General features: G+C 43.4%; 2 protein-coding genes and 1 non-coding gene across 4 annotated transcripts in view; 1 reads left to right on the plus strand and 2 right to left on the minus strand.

Annotated features, from left to right (window-relative positions):
- Positions 1-4,225, minus strand: part of AP2B1 (adaptor related protein complex 2 subunit beta 1) — a 97,613-nt gene extending 93,388 nt beyond the window's left edge. Inside the window, exon 1 of one of the 2 annotated variants that reach the window (XM_063298365.1) lies at positions 4,056-4,225. The gene's annotated coding sequence lies outside the window, so the exon portion shown is untranslated. The remainder of the gene's footprint in view (positions 1-4,055) is intronic. The other variant, XM_063298375.1, reaches the window with a different exon arrangement.
- Positions 4,226-4,555: 330 nt separating this feature from the next.
- Positions 4,556-10,305, plus strand: PEX12 (peroxisomal biogenesis factor 12). Its single transcript, XM_063298386.1, has 4 exons — positions 4,556-4,814; positions 5,968-6,101; positions 6,888-7,444; positions 8,783-10,305. Exons 2-4 carry the CDS (start codon positions 5,976-5,978, stop codon positions 9,180-9,182), a joined length of 1,083 nt encoding a protein of 360 aa, XP_063154456.1. The 5' UTR covers positions 4,556-4,814; positions 5,968-5,975; the 3' UTR covers positions 9,183-10,305.
- Positions 10,306-13,518: 3,213 nt separating this feature from the next.
- Positions 13,519-13,615, minus strand: LOC134488681 (Z30 small nucleolar RNA). Its single transcript, XR_010067000.1, has one exon. It is a non-coding gene; the product is annotated as a Z30 small nucleolar RNA (small nucleolar RNA).
- Between the last annotated feature and the right edge of the window lie 3,682 nt (positions 13,616-17,297).

The raw sequence follows: 17,297 nt of genomic DNA on the forward strand, positions 1-17,297 counted from the left end.
TTGAGCACCTCAACGATGCCCTGAGCTAAACCGTGAAGGGCCACCCAAGACGGGAAGGTCATGACAGAGAGGTCAGACCAAATGCGATCCCTGGGGAAGGTAATGGCAACCCACCCCAGTATTCTTGCCGTGAAAACTAAATGGATCAGTACAACCAGAGATATGTCGGTAGACCATCGGAAGATGAGACCCCCAGGTCGGAAGATGGTCAAAATGCTACCGGGGAGGAACAGAGGGTGAGTTCAACTAGCCCCAGATGTGATGACGCAGCTAGCTCAAAGCGGAAAGGACAGCTAGCGGCCGACAGTGCTGGTGGTGAACGGCGAATCTGATGTTCTAAGGATCAACACACCATTGGAACCTGGAATGTAAGATCTATGAGCCAGGGCAAATTGGAGGTGGTTATTGGTGAGATGTCAAGATTAAAGATAGACATTCTGGGCGTCAGTGAACTGAAATGGACTGGAATGGGCCACTTCACATCAGATGACCACCAGATCTACTACTGTGGACAAGAGGACCACAGAAGAAATGGAGTAGCCTTCATAATTAATAGTAAAGTGGCTAAAGCAGTCCTTGGATACAATCCAAAAAACGACAGAATGATCTCAATTCGAATTCAGGGCAAGCCATGTAACATCACAGTGATCCAAATATACGCCCCAACCACAGATGCTGAAGAAGCTGAAGTAGAGCAGTTCTATGAGGATCTGCAGCACCTACTGGACAACACACCTAAAAGAGATGTTATTTTCATCACAGGAGACTGGAATGCTAAGGTGGGCAGTCAGATGACACCTGGAATTACAGGTAAGCATGGCCTGGGAGAACAAAACGAAGCAGGACACAGGCTGATAGAATTTTGCCAAGACAACTCACTCTGCATAACAAACACTCTCTTCCAACAACCTAAGAGACGGCTTTATACATGGACTTCCCCAGATGGACAACACCAAAATCAGATTGACTACATCCTTTGCAGCCAAAGGTGGCGGACATCTATACAGTCGGTAAAAACAAGACCTGGAGCTGACTGTAGTTCAGATCACAAACTTCTTACTGCACAATTTAGGATCAGACTAAAGAGATTAGGGAAGACCCACAGATCAGCTAGATATGAGCTCACTAATATTCCTGAGGAATATGCAGTGGAGGTGAAGAAAAGATTTAAGGGACTGGACTTAGTAGATAGGGTCCTGGAAGAACTCTGGACAGAAGTTTGCAACATTGTCCAGGAGGCGGCAACAAAATACATCCCAAAGAAAGAGAAAACCAAGAAGGCAAAATGGCTGTTTGCTGAGACACTAGAAGTAGCCCAAGAAAGAAGGAAAGCAAAAGGCAACAGTGATAGGGGGAGATATACCCAATTAAATCCAAAATTCCAGAGGCTAGCCAGAAGAGATAAGGAATTATTTTTAAACAAGCAATGCGCGGAAGTGGAAGGAGACAATAGGAAGGACAAGAGACCTCTTCCAGAAAATTAGAAACATTGGAGGTAAATTCCAGGCAAAAATGGGCATGATCAAAAACAAAGATGGCAAGGACCTAACAGAAGAAGAAGAGATCAAGAAAAGGTGGCAAGAATATACAGAAGACCTGTATAGGAAGGATAACAATATCGGGGATAGCTTTGACGGTGTGGTCAGTGAGCTAGAGCCAGACATCCTGAAGAGTGAGGTTGAATGGGCCTTAAGAAGCATTGCTAACAACAAGGCAGCAGGAGACGACGGTATCCCAGCTGAATTGTTCAAAATCCTGCGAGATGATGCTGTCAAGGTAATGCATGCTATAAGCCAGCAAATTTGGAAAACACAAGAATGGCCATCAGACTGGAAAAAATCAATTTATATCCCCATACCAAAAAAGGGAAACACTAAAGAATGTTTAAATTATCGAACAGTGGCACTCATTTCACATGCCAGTAAGGTAATGCTCAAGATCCTGCAAGGTAGACTTCAGTAATTCATGGAGCGAGAATTGCCAGATGTACAAGCTGAGTTTAGAAAAGGCAGAGGAACTAGGGACCAAATTGCCAATATCCGATGGATCATGGAAAAAGCCAGGGAGTTTCAGAAAAACATCTCTTTCTGTTTTATTGACTATTCTAAAGCCTTTGACTGTGTGGACCATAACAAATTGTGGCAACTTCTTAGCGGCAGGGGGATACCAAGTCATCTTGTCTGCCTCCTGAGGAATCTGTATAACAACCAAGTAGCAACAGTAAGAACAGACCACGGAACAACGGACTGGTTTAAGATTGGGAAAGGAGTACGGCAGGGTTGTATACTCTCACCCTACCTATTCAACTTGTACGCAGAACACATCATGCGACAAGCTGGCCTTGAGGAATCCAAGGCTGGAGTTAAAATCGCTGGAAGAAACATTAACAATCTCAGATATACAGATGATACTTCGATGGCTGAAAGCAAAGAGGAATTGAGGAGCCTTATGATGAAGGTGAAAGAAGAAAGTCCAAACGCTGGCTTGCAGCTAAACCTCAAAAAAACCAAGATTATGGCAACCAGCTTGATTGATAACTGGCAAATAGAGGGAGAAAATGTAGAAGCAGTGAAAGACTTTGTATTTCTAGGTGCAAAGATTACTGCAGCTGCTGACTGCAGTCAGGAAATCAGAAGACACTTAATCCTTGGGAGAAGAGCAATGACAAATCTTGATAAAATAGTTAAGAGCAGAGACATCACACTGACAACAAAGGCCCTCATAGTTAAAGCAATGGTGTTCCCCGTAGTAACATATGGCTGCGAGAGCTGGACCATAAGGAAGGCTGAGAGAAGGAAGATCGATGCTTTTGAACTGTGGTGTCAGAGGAAAATTCTGTGAGTGCCTTGGACTGCAAGAAGATCAAACCAGTCCATCCTCTAGGAAATAAAGCCAGACTGCTCACTGGAGGGAATGATATTAAAGGCATCACTATTTTACACAGCCAGCCAGTGTGATATAGAGGTTAAGATGGACTAGGAGCAGGGCTCTAGTCCATCCTCAGTGACTTGGGGAAAGTCACTCTCTTTCAGCCCAACCTTCCTCACAGGGTTCCTGTTGTAGGGAAAAATAGGAGGAGGGGGCACGATGTAGCTGCCTCAAACTCCTGTACTAATGGCAAGCTATAAATCTAATTAATAAACACAAAAACTTTTATTTTTTCTTCTTCTACTGGTTTACTTTATAAGCAGTGACTGACCACATCCATCCCTACTGCCCTGGCCCACTCTGAGGACACCTCTACCTTCTCCCACAGAACCCAGAGGCATCTCCATCCTATCTCAAGGACAGCAGATTCCTTTTCCTGTGGCTCCCATCTATGTTTTCTAACATGCAGATTTCCTCCTCCCTCCCCAACCAAAGCAGAGAAACGGCCTTACAGAGACCTGAGTACTATTTTCAATCCCTCTGTTTAGCTCTTAAGTGCTATTCTTTGCATGCTCTCACCTCATAGCCACCTCCTGTTCCTGAAAATTCCCTATTCCCCCACCTGACCCTGAATTCCCTTTAAAGGTGTTAACAGAAGGAACCCCAGCCTCTCTCTCCACCCCCGTTATCCAACCAGCCCAAACCTTTCCTTCCCTGTATTCTTTCTGACTTTCCTCATTTTCCCCAACGCTCCCATGGCAGATTGTAAATTCCTCGGTGGCAGGGATTTGCCCACCTTGTGGGCTTTAAATTTTTTGTTGGCAAAATAGAGGCTGTTAAGGTCTGCAGATTCAGCGTGGGGCAATTCTGACCATCTCTCCCAAGATAAATAATTATCCACCCCCCGCACCTTTCTACTCCCCTCCCCACGCAAGGAAGTCCCACTCCTCTTCCTGAGAACAGGAGCCTGCAAGCTCCACCCAGGAAAGAAGCCATTCTAACCGGAGAGAAATTATGCTACTCCCTTCCAGCCCCCACCTCCCATGAGGGTACCTCCACCGGAGTACCGGGGGAAAAAACGGACCCCCGCCCTCATATCAAGCCCCTGCCGTACCAAAGGAGGGGTAGCAATTCATCCTCCCCGCGATTCCTGAAGGGGCGGAGCCACAGCCTACCCCCCAACTAACCTACAACGAAGAGGGGAGTCCTCGGAAAGACTAAATACCGAAGAAAAGACGACAACGAAAGAGGATGGAGCAGCAACGGTCACAAGGATCCAGAAAACTGCCTCGCTTGGGAGGAGACCGGAAACCGGGCTATCTGGGAAGACCTACCAACGACACGCGCCACGCCTTCCTGCTTAGACCGGCCGCAGCCACAGAGCTTCAGTGGGCTAGATGCGTATATCCACTTCCTTCCGGTAAAAACACTCCCATCAGCAGAACGTCATTCCCTAAGGTTAAATGCGGCAGCTTGTAAGTATTATTCTCCTGTGTCACATGCATTTGCCAATCCCTCGGAAGCGGAAACGGCTTTTCCTTTTCAGCTTTCCAGACCGAAGTCTTGAGAGCAGAGACGGTTTCCTCATAGAAACCCATGGCCTAAATTAGTATTTCTCAACCTCAGCGCCTTTAAGATGGGTGGACTCCAACTCCCAGAATTCCCTAGCCAGCATGGCTGGCTGCGGAACTCTGGGACTTGGAGTCCACCCATCTTAAAGGCGCTGAGGTTGAGAAACACTGATCTAAAGGGCTTTTGTTTGAACATCAAGAAGTGGGACTGTTCTCCCACCGGAAATCCCTCCCAACTGGACTAAGCCTGTTTGCCTCCTCTGTAACTACTGGGTACGATAGAAACAAGCTAAAGGAAATGCTAGCGCGGTCACAGCCCTGACCTGCAGGCTATAGCATCACCGAGGAGGCGGCCGTAGACGGAGGGTGGTTGAGGTGGGTGCCGGTGGGGCGAGGGAATTCCTTGCCTGTCTCTCTCCTGAACACCGGGCACAGAAATGTAAGAGAATCCTTGTAACTTTTCCACCCGCTTCTTCCTGCCGCAATGTGGGGTCTAGTCCTTGCATGATCATGATACAATTTACTGGCCAGTCATTCACGTCATCAGGCGATTTCCCTCGTGGTCCCATTTCCCTCGTGGTTTGGTGCCAGCGTCCTCTCAACTTGCACGGCGCTCGCCTAGTTCATCAAGTTAATTCGTTTCATTCGAGCAAGGATTTGAATCCAGCTCTTTCTGACCATGCCTGCTACCCATGGATCTACACCTTTCTGAGAGATGCAGCAGCCTTGAATTCCCTCAAATGTCTTCCAGGCTTTTACCCTGCAGGAAAAGATTTGGGTGGCTGGGAGACTGAGAGGGGATGGAGCAAGGCTGCTGGTGAGGTGTTGTGAAGCAGCAGGCAGCATTTGTAGTAAGAGCCAGTTTGGTCTAGTGGTGAAGGTGCTGGGCTAGAAACCAGGAGACTGTGCATACTAGGCCTCCCTTAGGCATGAAAGCTGGCTGGGTGACTTTGGGCCAGTTATTCTGCTTCAGCCCAACCCACCTCCTAGGGTTGTTGTGGGGAAAATAGGAGGCAAGAGTATTAAGTACATTTGCCACCTTGAGATATATATAAAAAAGTGATTAGATATATTTTCAAAAATCTAATAATAGCAGTGAACAAAATGATATAGGGCGTATTCGTGCGAGGTGCTTGCCCATAGTTAACCTTAGTTGACTCAGTCCAGTTTCCTGGGTTTGCATGACACAGTGGACTATGTGCTAGTCATGGCTGTGAGCTCACACAGCACACTAGGCTAAAATGTGTTCGTATGGTCTGTGGCTTGGTGCATCCTGCAAATACAGAAAGCCATGTGGGTCTTCCAGTTATTATATGTATCTTCATCATCCTTGAGGAAAACAGCTTGCTGTATTAAATAACTTGCCATTTTTCAATCAAATTAGGAATGAAAAGGTCAGTAGTCTAAATATACCCATATAGCATTCCAGAAAGAGAAGGTTTGAGGGCTCTCGCAATAATGTCTTCTGAAACCCAATCCTGTTTCATTTATGAAATATTTTGGAAAGCTTGTTTTTTTTTTATTCCAGAAGAGACCATGGCAGAACATGGGGCTCATCTCACTGCCACCTCCACACATGAGGACAGGCCTTCCATCTTTGAAGTTGTTGCCCAAGACAGTTTGATGTCTGCTGTGAGACCAGCATTTCAGCATGTGACCAAGGTAAGAAGAATGGTTGATAAGTGAGTACTGGCAGAAGGATAACCATTACTTCTCTGTGCTTATCTAAGGTTCAATAATGGCCAGAAAAATTAAGGAAATGTGAAAGCTTGGAAGGAAAGGGGGAAAAAAATTGCATACACAAGGTGTGGCATCCATTTTTCTGTGGTTAGAAGGATTATTTCAGGCATCAGATATGGAAAGAGAATCCTGTCTGAGACCTTGGAAAGCTCTGTAGTCAGACCAGGATAGTTGGATCAGTGACTTTTCACTAAGCCTGAAATGGAAATCCAGACAATATCGTCTTTAAACAATAATTTATGGCTTAGGATTTTATTCATTTTTCTGCTGAAAGTGATTAACGAAGCAAATTCAATTTAAAATAATAAAAACATCCGCGCAGATTCCAAGTTATGCTTGTGGCCCTTGAAACCTTCCAGAAATTTTGAATTTGAGAGAAGAGGAAATTATGAAATACTGGAATTAATAGTATTAACTGCATTTATTACTTTAATTTTTAAATGAAACTTACATTAAATCTAATTTATTCTTTGTCCTAGCTATATCCTGATTTTGGGTCCTGGCTCTGATCCAGTATTAGAACATAACTTCTAGCATGTCATTCAAAGGCCACATAGCCCTCATCTTGAAAATGGTTGTGTTCTCTTGCAAGAGACTCAAAGCAAGAAAACCCAAAAAATAGCCAAAGCAAAATGTTGCAAACATCTACAAAAATGTCTTGGCACATCCAAGTTTATTGCTCTTACCCTTGATTGTCCTTTGTATTAGGTATTGGCTGAATCCAACCCTTCCTATTATGGCTTCCTGTGGCGCTGGTTTGACGAGATCTACACCCTCCTGGATCTGCTGCTGCAGCAACACTACCTCTCCCGGTGCAGTGCTTCTTTTTCTGAAAACTTCTATGGCTTGAAGAGAGTCGCACTGAAAAGCAAAAAACAGCAGCACAGATGCTTGGCCGCTGCTGGACTTCCCCAAAAGCATCACTGGAAATCTCTCTGTTTGTTGGTCCTTGTTCCGTATCTGAGAACCAAACTGGAGAAGCTGATCTCCCGTCTCCAGGAAGAGGATGACTACTCCATCCACCCTCCATCGTCCTGCTGGAAACGGTTTTACAAGGCCTTCCTGGCTGCCTACCCCTTTGTGAACCTGGCTTGGGAGGGCTGGTTTCTGGCCCAGCAACTATGTTACATCCTGGGGAAGGCTCAGCACCACTCCCCCCTGCTGAGACTGGCTGGTGTGCATTTGGTTAGGTTGACAGCAGAAGACCTGCAGGCTTTGAAAGACACACGTGTAGCTGCCGGTAATGTCCTGCAGTCATCAAACAGGTGAGTTGAAATGAAAACCCTAGAAACAGCTGAACCTTGCTTCCACCAGTGGTTGGGTATATTTATACATTCACCATGTTTGTATGTCATCTAAAAACTAACACTCTCCAGGCAGTTAGTCATAAAAATTGTAGGCCATAAAGATGACTACACCTGGGAAAAGAAACAAACAACAAAAGCATCTTCAGTAGGCACCAGAAAGATTGCAATAGGACAGGTATATCTCTGACACCTTTATGTTATACCTTATTTAGCAAGTGCATCTGGAGAGTAGAGTCATGGCTAAGATTTTTCCTATTTTTGAGGATCACAATCTTACTAATGTAATCAATTGGGAGCCATCTGTTGTTGGGGGAACACCAATTTTCTCTTTACAACTTTATACTCTCTCTACTGTTTTTTCCCCTCAAACTCAGCTTACAAAAAATTAGGCAGAGGGTCTAATTTTTCTTCTGTTCCCCCATGCCCTGCCCCTAGACTCAGTAATCTTTTCTGTAATGGCCCTGCTTCCTTCTGTAATGGTCAGTCTCTCTCTTCCATTTTCCCAAGGTCGGTTAGACATTCCACCACATCCCTGTTTCTTCCAGGTAGTTCATCAGCGATTGAAAAGCCATAGGAGACTGCCATTCTTTCAAAGGGAAGGCATGTGATATTTCTCTAACAAAGGGTCAACAATTGTGTTTTTGCTGCCAAGACAGTTAACTGGAGTGATTTGTAATTTTTGCTGGGAAAAAGATTACTGCTCATATTTGTCAGTTACATGTAGATGCATGGAAGGAGGATATGTATGTATCTGCATGTGCCAGCAGATATGACCCCCAAAGACTTGGCCTGGCCCCCATTAAGGGACTGAAGATTTCCCAACCCAGTATAGGAACATGAAAACAACACCCTGATTCAGTGACCCTCTAGGTACCTTTGAGAAATCATGTATAGTTGCTAGAAGATTCTCATATATTAACTCTTGGGACCACCAAATGAAGATGTTCAGTGATAGACGAGAAGCAAACAAAAGGAAGTGTATCTTAACATATAATAACCTTACAAAAGATTTTTAAAAAGAGGTTTGAGAAAACCTTAAACCAGTTTATCCAGTGATATGGTATAGAGTCTCTGTATTTTGGGTATTATGCCTTGGATTGTTAAATGCTGGAAACCAGGTAGTTGGATGAATAACTTAATCAGTCATGTCCCAGGGATTTATGGCCTTTCTCTCTTAGAGGAGGATTTGAGATTGTATTTTTACTGTAACCCTGGATTAGCATCTTAGTGTTTTCCTTGTTTCTTAATTGTGTGCATTCAGTTAATTTCCTTTTTATATCTTGCCCCTTCCTGCAGCATGAGAGAGCAAATGCAGTCAGCTGGGAAAAAGGTCTTGGGGGCACTGGCTTTCTCCCTCTCCACTGGCCTCTCTGTGGGTATCTTCTTCCTTCAGTTCTTGGAGTGGTGGTACTCAGTTGAGAACCAGGAAACTGTCAAATCACTGACTGCGATGCCAGTCCCACCATCACCTGTGCACCTGGACTATGAGACTAAGTCACCTCTTTTGCCAAAGCTCAAGACAGTGTGTCCATTGTGCCGTAAAATCCGTGCCAACGACACAGCCCTCTCCACCTCTGGCTTTGTATTCTGCTATGGCTGTGCCTACAGTTATGTGAAGCGTCACCAGCGGTGTCCCATCACTGGCTATGCCACTGAACTTCAGCACCTTGTCAAATTATACACACCTGAAAACTGATGGGTCCATCCTTCAACCTTTATATAAAGAAACTGGAGCACCACATTGCAGCGTTGGGTGTTTTTACTGATGATACTAAGCAGGGGCATTCCATGATTTTTACTGGCAGAGGAGGTGGCTTTTAAGATTGTGGCTACAGGTTATACTTGCTGTTTGGAGAATCAGTAGAAGTCAGCTGTTGACTTTGAGCTGTCTCACTCAACTGATTTTCCACTAAAAACTGTTCAGTAAGAACGGATTTGCTGAGTGAGATTATTAGATTAAAAAAAGGCCCTACCTGGTTCTCATCATTATGACTTAAAGACACACTGCTAGGGGTGAGCAACTGTTCCTAGAAACATTTGACCATTGACTGGCCAGCTGAGGGTTGCAGACCAAGTTGCGAGCAGGGCTTAGAAAAAAACTAGCTTTAATTTTCTTTACATGTAGATGTAGTTAATTTTTTAAGATCACGTATTTAATAATCCCCTTTTATTACATTATAAGTTGATAACTTTTAGTTGCACACTGCTGACTTAAAGGTGGCCCAATTTTTTCTGTGGTAAGGAGTGGCTCATACTTACTTTTTCAATCTCTGAGACTTGTAGAGAATATGGTAGACGCTTTAAGCCAATTGAGTTAACACACCAAAGGAACTCCCAAGGGGAGAACAACACCCCCACCAACACAAGCTGGACAGTACATAAACCGAGAGCAAGGCCCACTCCCTCTTTGCATGGAAGATGTTGCCTAGCCTGGCAATGAAATGTCTGCAAGAAAACAGCAAGGCTCAGAGAGCACCAAGGACTCCACAGACATTTTATTACAAATGTTTTTCTTTTGCTTCAACCAGTTTTTACTCTAAGAGGCTCTATGAGATGGAACAAGCCTAGATGACCCTTCCCTCTTCTGGAATGAGCACAAGATGATAAACCTCTCTTTGATAAATTGAAAGTTTACTTTGGTAAACAAGGCCACAAATAAAAATCCAACGTACCATTTTGGAGCTTTAATAGGATGTTTGAACTGTTAAACCCTTGGGTAATTTGGCCTGTTATATAACAAAGAGTAGTAGGGGGTAGAAAACTGGTGTCTTCCGTGCTTTTTGAGCCTTCTAAATAAAATGCAGGGGGTTGATCCTGGATTTTTCTCTGTGTGTTCCTTAATGGTTTTGGGAGAATGAGTGAGTTTGGTAGAGTGGCAGATCACTCAATGGTTGTGATCACACAATAGGCTACACCATGAATCTGCTAGAGATCGTTGACAACCCCCAATGTGTTGGGTTCACAGAACATGCTAACGCATAAAACATTGCTTACAAACTGTTAATAGATTGCTCAGCATAGACCAACATGTTGTGTGAATCGAATCCATCTGTCCTCCATCAACCCAAATGGTTTCCTTGCTGGCTATTGAGGGAGGAACAACTATTTTTTGATAAGCAACACTGAATTACAGCATGCTGGCAGACTATAGATAGATCACTTCAATCCCTCCTCTATGCTTGATTTTGTAGTAAGCCTTTAGATAATTTATTCACAAAAGCTCTCTGAGTGTGGCTTCATCTCCAGCACCAGGTCTTATAAGATCCTCTGGATTTTAGCAAGATCTCCCAGTCCAAACTTTTTTTCCATGTTCTTGTCACTCTTCTTCATTAAAAAAAATTATCTGCTTATCTGGTCAATCCTACTGTTAACACCATTTTGTTGTAAATTCTCAGGATCGATCAGATAAAATACAGCATGCAAGATCCTTCTTGTGAGCCATTCTCATTTTTAAAATTTATTCTTAGCATAACAAGGGCAGAAAGACATATTTTCCTCTTGACAGACTGACATAAGCAAGCAAGCAAAATTCAGCTAATGCACATAGACCTTCACTTCTCCCATCCCACCTGTGTCTGCATTCAAAACAGATTGAATTGTACCAAATCGCTTCATAAAATTCAATATATTGATACTGAATTTTAAATCCTGTTTCTGTAAACCACCCAGAGCCCCTCCTTTGGGGGGGAGATGGGCGGTAATAAAATCTGACAAACAAATATAATAAATAAATATAACTGCTCTACAATTCAGAGACCAACCTTCTGCCTCTCCTGCCAATAATGATGTTCCTGCTAAAATGACAGTGTGTCTATCAGTAGCTTTTATTAAATTCCCCAAAGAGTTAATCAAGGGCTCAAGATAAAACTTAACTGACAACCTCTCCTGGTGATCAAAACATGGGTCTTCATTTCCTCTTCTCTTTCTGGATATCTGCTCAGGGTAGAGATTCTACACTGTGTTGTCTTCTTTGCATCGTGATCCCTATGCTGATTCCTCTTCCATGGTCTTCAATTCCACTGGAACTGCATCTTTTTGGCAACCTAAAAGTGCCTAATTCCAATGTTGCTTGCTAGCCTATTTCTTCTTCCCCCTTCTCTTCCTCCAATTCCAACTCAACTCCTTCCTTCCAAATTCTTAGCCTAGTTCAACTTCCTCCCTCCCATGAGAGGGACTATATGTGAAAATCCCTGATCTGGTTCTTTTCCCAGATTCAGGTTATTACCCACAAATACAATTTGTGTCTGGAGGGTCATATAGGATGACAGATGGTGCTTACCTTCCTCATTCTGTCTCATGGCCCTTTTGTTTCAAGCCAATTTTTTGTACCCTTCCCAAAAGGTAGTCATCTATATGCTGACTCCACCCAGAAGATCTTTCTGTGCAATATCATGGCAACATATACTGCTAACCTCCTACCATGCTAGTCATTTTTCAATCCTGTGGATCAGTAACATGGACTTACAGTATTTATATAACTGTTGTCCTTCGTGTGCAGATGTCGCAGCTCTGTGTCCTCTGCCACATGAGTCTTTTTAAAGTAGAATAGAATGCTGCTAGGAGGAATTCTCTTCAGAAGGATCTTGTACAAGCAAATAATTCTTGTTACTGCCTCTGGTCATGTCAACAGTAAGCCATAACCTGTAAAACACTGGGAAAAAACCCAAAGTTTTAAGAGAGTCAATGTTGGGAGGGACCATCTGGGACTTCAAATCCCATCACCTGTGCAAGAATCCAAATCAAAGCGTCACCTCCCCTCCTGCATATCCAGTGAAGGGGAGTCCACTGCCCCCTCATATGCTGCTTTTACTGTTAGAACATTTTTCAAAGTACCATCATCAAATGTTTGTAACACAATGGAAACAATGCCCAAATACATCATAGAATCATTGGGTTGGAAGGGACCTTGGAGGTCTTCTAGTCCAACATCCTCAAGTATAATTGTACTTAAGTTGGAACAAAATCTCAAACAATCTGTTATCCACATATCCAGTTTCATACAGATCTCCTTGTTTTAAAGTAGCATTATTTTCCATTTCCTTGACTGTGAAAAATTTGTATTTATTAAATTGATTCATATAGCCACTCAACTGACATGTGACTTGGGACAGTATACAAACAGAAACATATTAATAATCAAAAACTTCATTAAAAATAATAAAACGTCACACCCAAGGCGACTTTACACTACCAAAAACAATCCAAGGACAATCAAGTTGGGTACAAATTACTTGACCCAGCACCTGGGGAAAAGCCAGGTCTTAAGAGCCTTCCAAAAGGTGAGGAGAGTTGGAGCCATCCAAATCTCTCTGGTCCAGAGAAGTCTCATCTCCTGGATCCTGTCATCTGCTTGAGTGACGGAACCCAGAGCATGTCCACCCTATCAAATCTTATTGGATCAGCAGCAGTTATCGGAGACTGGTTGTCCTGCAAATAACCAGGTTCTGTGCTATGAAGTTTTACTTAACTGGGTCTTAAGAGTTAAAAAAGTTCAGCTGTGTATTTTGCCATTCCCTGTGAAAAACATGTCACTATTTTTCTATAGGAAAAAAGGTTAAATAAACATTGGATTTACCCTAGTGGTTCCTTTTCTACATAGAAAAGAAGTATCTATCCTTCCCTGGTGAGAAAATGGCTTTGTCATGAGAAAGAGCTAGTTTCCTTTGCATTTTTAATTCCATCTGATTTTCCCTCTGGATTTTTTGTTGTTGCTTATATCACTTGTCAACCTGTAACTGGAATGAAGCGAGGCTCCCCCACTCTAAAAACTGTTGCAGAGTTTCTATTTCTGCTTCCCAGAGAAAGCAGGAAGAGTAACTCAGTTTTCATCTAGCCAACCACAAGAAAAAGAATCTTCACAATGTTCTACTTAAACCACTTTAAATATGATAGATTCACCCCTCCATTCCAATGAAATCTACAGTATTTCTGCCCAAATACTTTTGGCTCCTGGGAAAACATTCCAGCAATAGACCACAGATTCAGAGACAATTGCAAACAGAGAATTCCCTGTGGACACAGACTGCCAAAACCCGCTCAGAGAGAAGATTATGTGATCATGCCCTGGTCAGAGTCAAAACCAAAGTTCCAACTATACCAGTTCAAACTATACTTCGCTCATCATTGCCTTTGGCACATCTTGCAGGAACCCCTTTGTCAGGCCATGCACTTCAATAGCCATTAGTCCAATTCAATACTGCAAAATGGTATTTCAGGGAAAATGAAGATCAACATCACTAATTTTAAAATGTGGGCAGACAATGAAAGCCAGGGCACCACCAGTCTCCTAAGAAGCCAGTTTCATCCAGTTTTCACTGCCTCTTAGTGGTGGCCAACCAGCCATTCTTCAGGCTATCTAAGAAAGGGAGATCTTGGTTCTTCTTGTACTGCATTCCTTCTGGTTACAATAAAGTCAACAACGTCCAACAGTGTATCAGCTACTCATCAAAATAATTTTTATATGGTAGGTGTCTGTCTGCCAGCTTCCTTTCCTTTCCCCTCTTCATCCCTTCCTACGCCTGTAATGTGTTAAGACTGAGGGCAGGGATTGTCTGGATGAACTGATCTGGCAACTCATCTGCAGTGGAAAGTTATAATGAACAAATCCTGGACAGAGGGGAGAGCTATTCCATTCCCCCCACTTTTTGTAGTTAATTAAAATGTAAAAAAAACAGAGCTACGTATGCCTTCATATATAATGATTTTGTAATGGAATTTTATCTGGTCAGTACACAGCCAGTTCTAACATGGCACATACTTTCTCCTTCCAGTAGTTTCCTTTCTTTATTAATATATTGCTGGATTATAGCCACCTCCAACTAGCATGGCCCGGAGACCAGTGCAGTGACCTGTTTCTAAAATTTGTAAGCCCATCATAAGCTCCCAGGGCGTTCTTAAACACAATGCAGCCTTCCGCACACTAGCAACACACATGTCCAATAAAGGTAACAAAATATCTAACGGCATTGAAAAATCATTTAAAAAACAGCCATCAACCTCCTGCCTAAACTAAATCTTCATGTACTTTTGAATGTGTACACATAACATGCTAATCCTAAACAGAATTAGCAAAATACAACTGCAATGTTCACTTAATTTGCCATACCCACACAAACAAACCTCAATAATGTGTTGGCCTGGGTTCCAATAACAAGCCTTTCTTTAGCCTAGGTTAGCATGCTGGGCAAAGGCAGCTAACATTATTAGAGATAGTTGCTAGCGTGAGAAAGGCTGCATTGCGTTTAAGAACTTCCTGGGAGCATATGATGGGCTTATAAATTTTAGAAACAGGTCACTGCACTGGTCTCCGGGCCATGCTAGTTGGGGGTGGCTATAATTCAGCAAAATGGCACCAGATTGGGGAAGGCTCCTTTAGAAAGATTTTGATTGAACTGTTATGAATAATAAATTTATCGACTGCTTTTATCCAAAAGGCAAATGCCATGATATGTCTATACTATATCTACAAAGATCAGAATCATGCAAGGAATGGTATTCCCTGTGACACTCTATGGAAGCAAAAGTTGGACTTTGAAGAAGCATGACAGGAAGAGTGTTGATGCCTCTGAACTTTGGTGTTGGAGAAGGCGCCTAAGAATAGTGGACAGCCAAGAAAACAAACGGAGGGATCATCAAACAAATCAACCCAGAGTTCTCACTTGAGGCGCAAACGACCAGGCTCAAATTATCCCACTTCGGACACATCATGCGAAGACCCAGCTCTCTGGAGAAGGCTCTGATGCTGGGAAAGGAGGAAGGAAAGGGAAGGGAAAAGGAAGACCAGCAGCATGGCGGATGGACTGGTGGATGGGCTGAGTTACAGTGGTGATGAGTGCGCTGGGAGACCTGAAAGACCAGGTTAGGGATAGATCATCATGGGAAAAAAGATCTATGTGGTCGCGAGGAGTCGAAAACGAACTGATGGCACATAATCTATCAGTTCCCAACACAGGCAGCGCACCTCTTGCTGGATCTTCTAGCAAGAGCGCCGTTAAAAATGAGCCATGTGGTTCCCAGCTATGAATCCTCGATGCTAATTTTGCAATAAATGCACTTTCTTCTCCCTTCTCGTGGTAAGCGCCTCCTTTTCTTTTTTTTCCCTCCGCCTCCAAACTTCCCCAGATCTACCTTCGGACGGCAAACGCCTATGGCTTCCGGGCACAGAGGTTCGCCACGAGAAAGCAGCAAAGCTTCCGCCTTCCTTCTTCCAACCAATCACAGCTCGCGAGGCTACGACACGTGACGGGCGAGGCAAAGACCCAATCGGGGCTACAGACGGTTTTTCCTCGCGACGCTTCGGTTTCCCACTTCGGCGCAGCCGCGGAAGGGGGTACTCTATCCCGTGGAGCCCGGATCCAGCTTCTAGTCCCGCTGTGCCTGTTACGTGTCTCTCATGCTGTGTTCCTACAATACCTTAAGCCAGGGTTTCTCAACCTCGGCAACTTTAAGATATGTGGACTTCAACTCCCAGAAATCTGGGGGGGGGGCAATTCTGGGAACTGAAGTCCATACATCTTAAAGTTGCCGAGGTTGAGAAACACTGCGCTAAGCCACGGTTTTCTTAACTATGGTTTCTCGAAAAAATCTTATCTACCTAGCTTCAGTTTACCACATACGAAACTATAAAGCTTAAATATAAGTCAATTGCCTTAGATCCATACACCTACCATATTCTCAACAGGGCCCGCGTTGCTCCCACATTTTAAAGTCCCGCGTCAAGGGAGGGAAGGACTTCCGGACGAAGCTGATCGACCCACTTCAGCAGCCCTAACGGCATTCTAGATCGCACTTCCTGCTTCCGGTCACTCACAGGGCCTAAAACCCTTCTTAACTTCAACTCCCAACAATCACTGCGGTGGGGGAAATACCAGATTTTCCCGCGAGAGTTTTTTTTCCAGCCCGAGGCTTCAATTGGGTGGCGGCGTGTTGCGTTTCAGTCCTTGTTGTTTTTTGCCTGCTAATAAGTTCTGTAATCACAAGGATGTCTTTGAATGCATTCGACATGCTATATCTGTACAACATCCATTCAACTGAGTGGTGGGTAAATAAAAATTGGCAGAACCTGTCTGCAAACTTATCTCCCGCCCAAACTTTTTGGACCTGACATTTTTTTCACTACTGGGCAAAAGGAGACTAGCTGAGGACAAGTTTTCAGCTGCATCTAATGAAGGGGACTATGGTCCACTGAACCTCTTCATGATAAATCTCTTAGTCTTTAAGATGCCACAAATGTTTTTTGAGTGGGAAGGACAATTTGATTTGCTTGATAAATGAAGAATAACAAGGCTGGGGCTAAAACAGTAAAGAACACGATCTCTTAAAAAAAAGGGCAGGGGGTTCCTTACTTGGTCTCCCTATCAGTGAGGCCTGCCCACCCAACCAGTGCAGTCCAGGATCAATGCAACAGAGAAGTAGTATCATTGCCACCACTCCTTTTCTCATTAACCAGGAATTTAGAAGGGCCAAAAGGAGGAAAATGCTTTCCCCTTTATGTTAATTGAAAAAAAGAAAAGTCCAGTAGCTGGTAGCCAATTTGTACAGTCTTAGGCCATCAGAGCCATATTAGCCAACTACAAGCCCAAGGTGCAACTGGCACCAAAAATATCTCTTTACTATTTTTATCTTATTGAAGAAAACACAGAAAAGAGAAGTGCAGATGAGTGTTGGGCTTGGCAAAAAAGGATAGGATTGAGAGCGCAAGGGTCATCAAAGTGATAGAAGATTCTACATATATAGAACTTAAATACATATATGTTTCATTTTCATATATTTTATATTTAGTATTCATATGTTAGAAACATTTGCACTTGTA

Source organism: Candoia aspera, chromosome 1 (genome assembly GCF_035149785.1).
Source record: "Candoia aspera isolate rCanAsp1 chromosome 1, rCanAsp1.hap2, whole genome shotgun sequence".
Taxonomy (NCBI): domain Eukaryota; kingdom Metazoa; phylum Chordata; class Lepidosauria; order Squamata; family Boidae; genus Candoia; species Candoia aspera.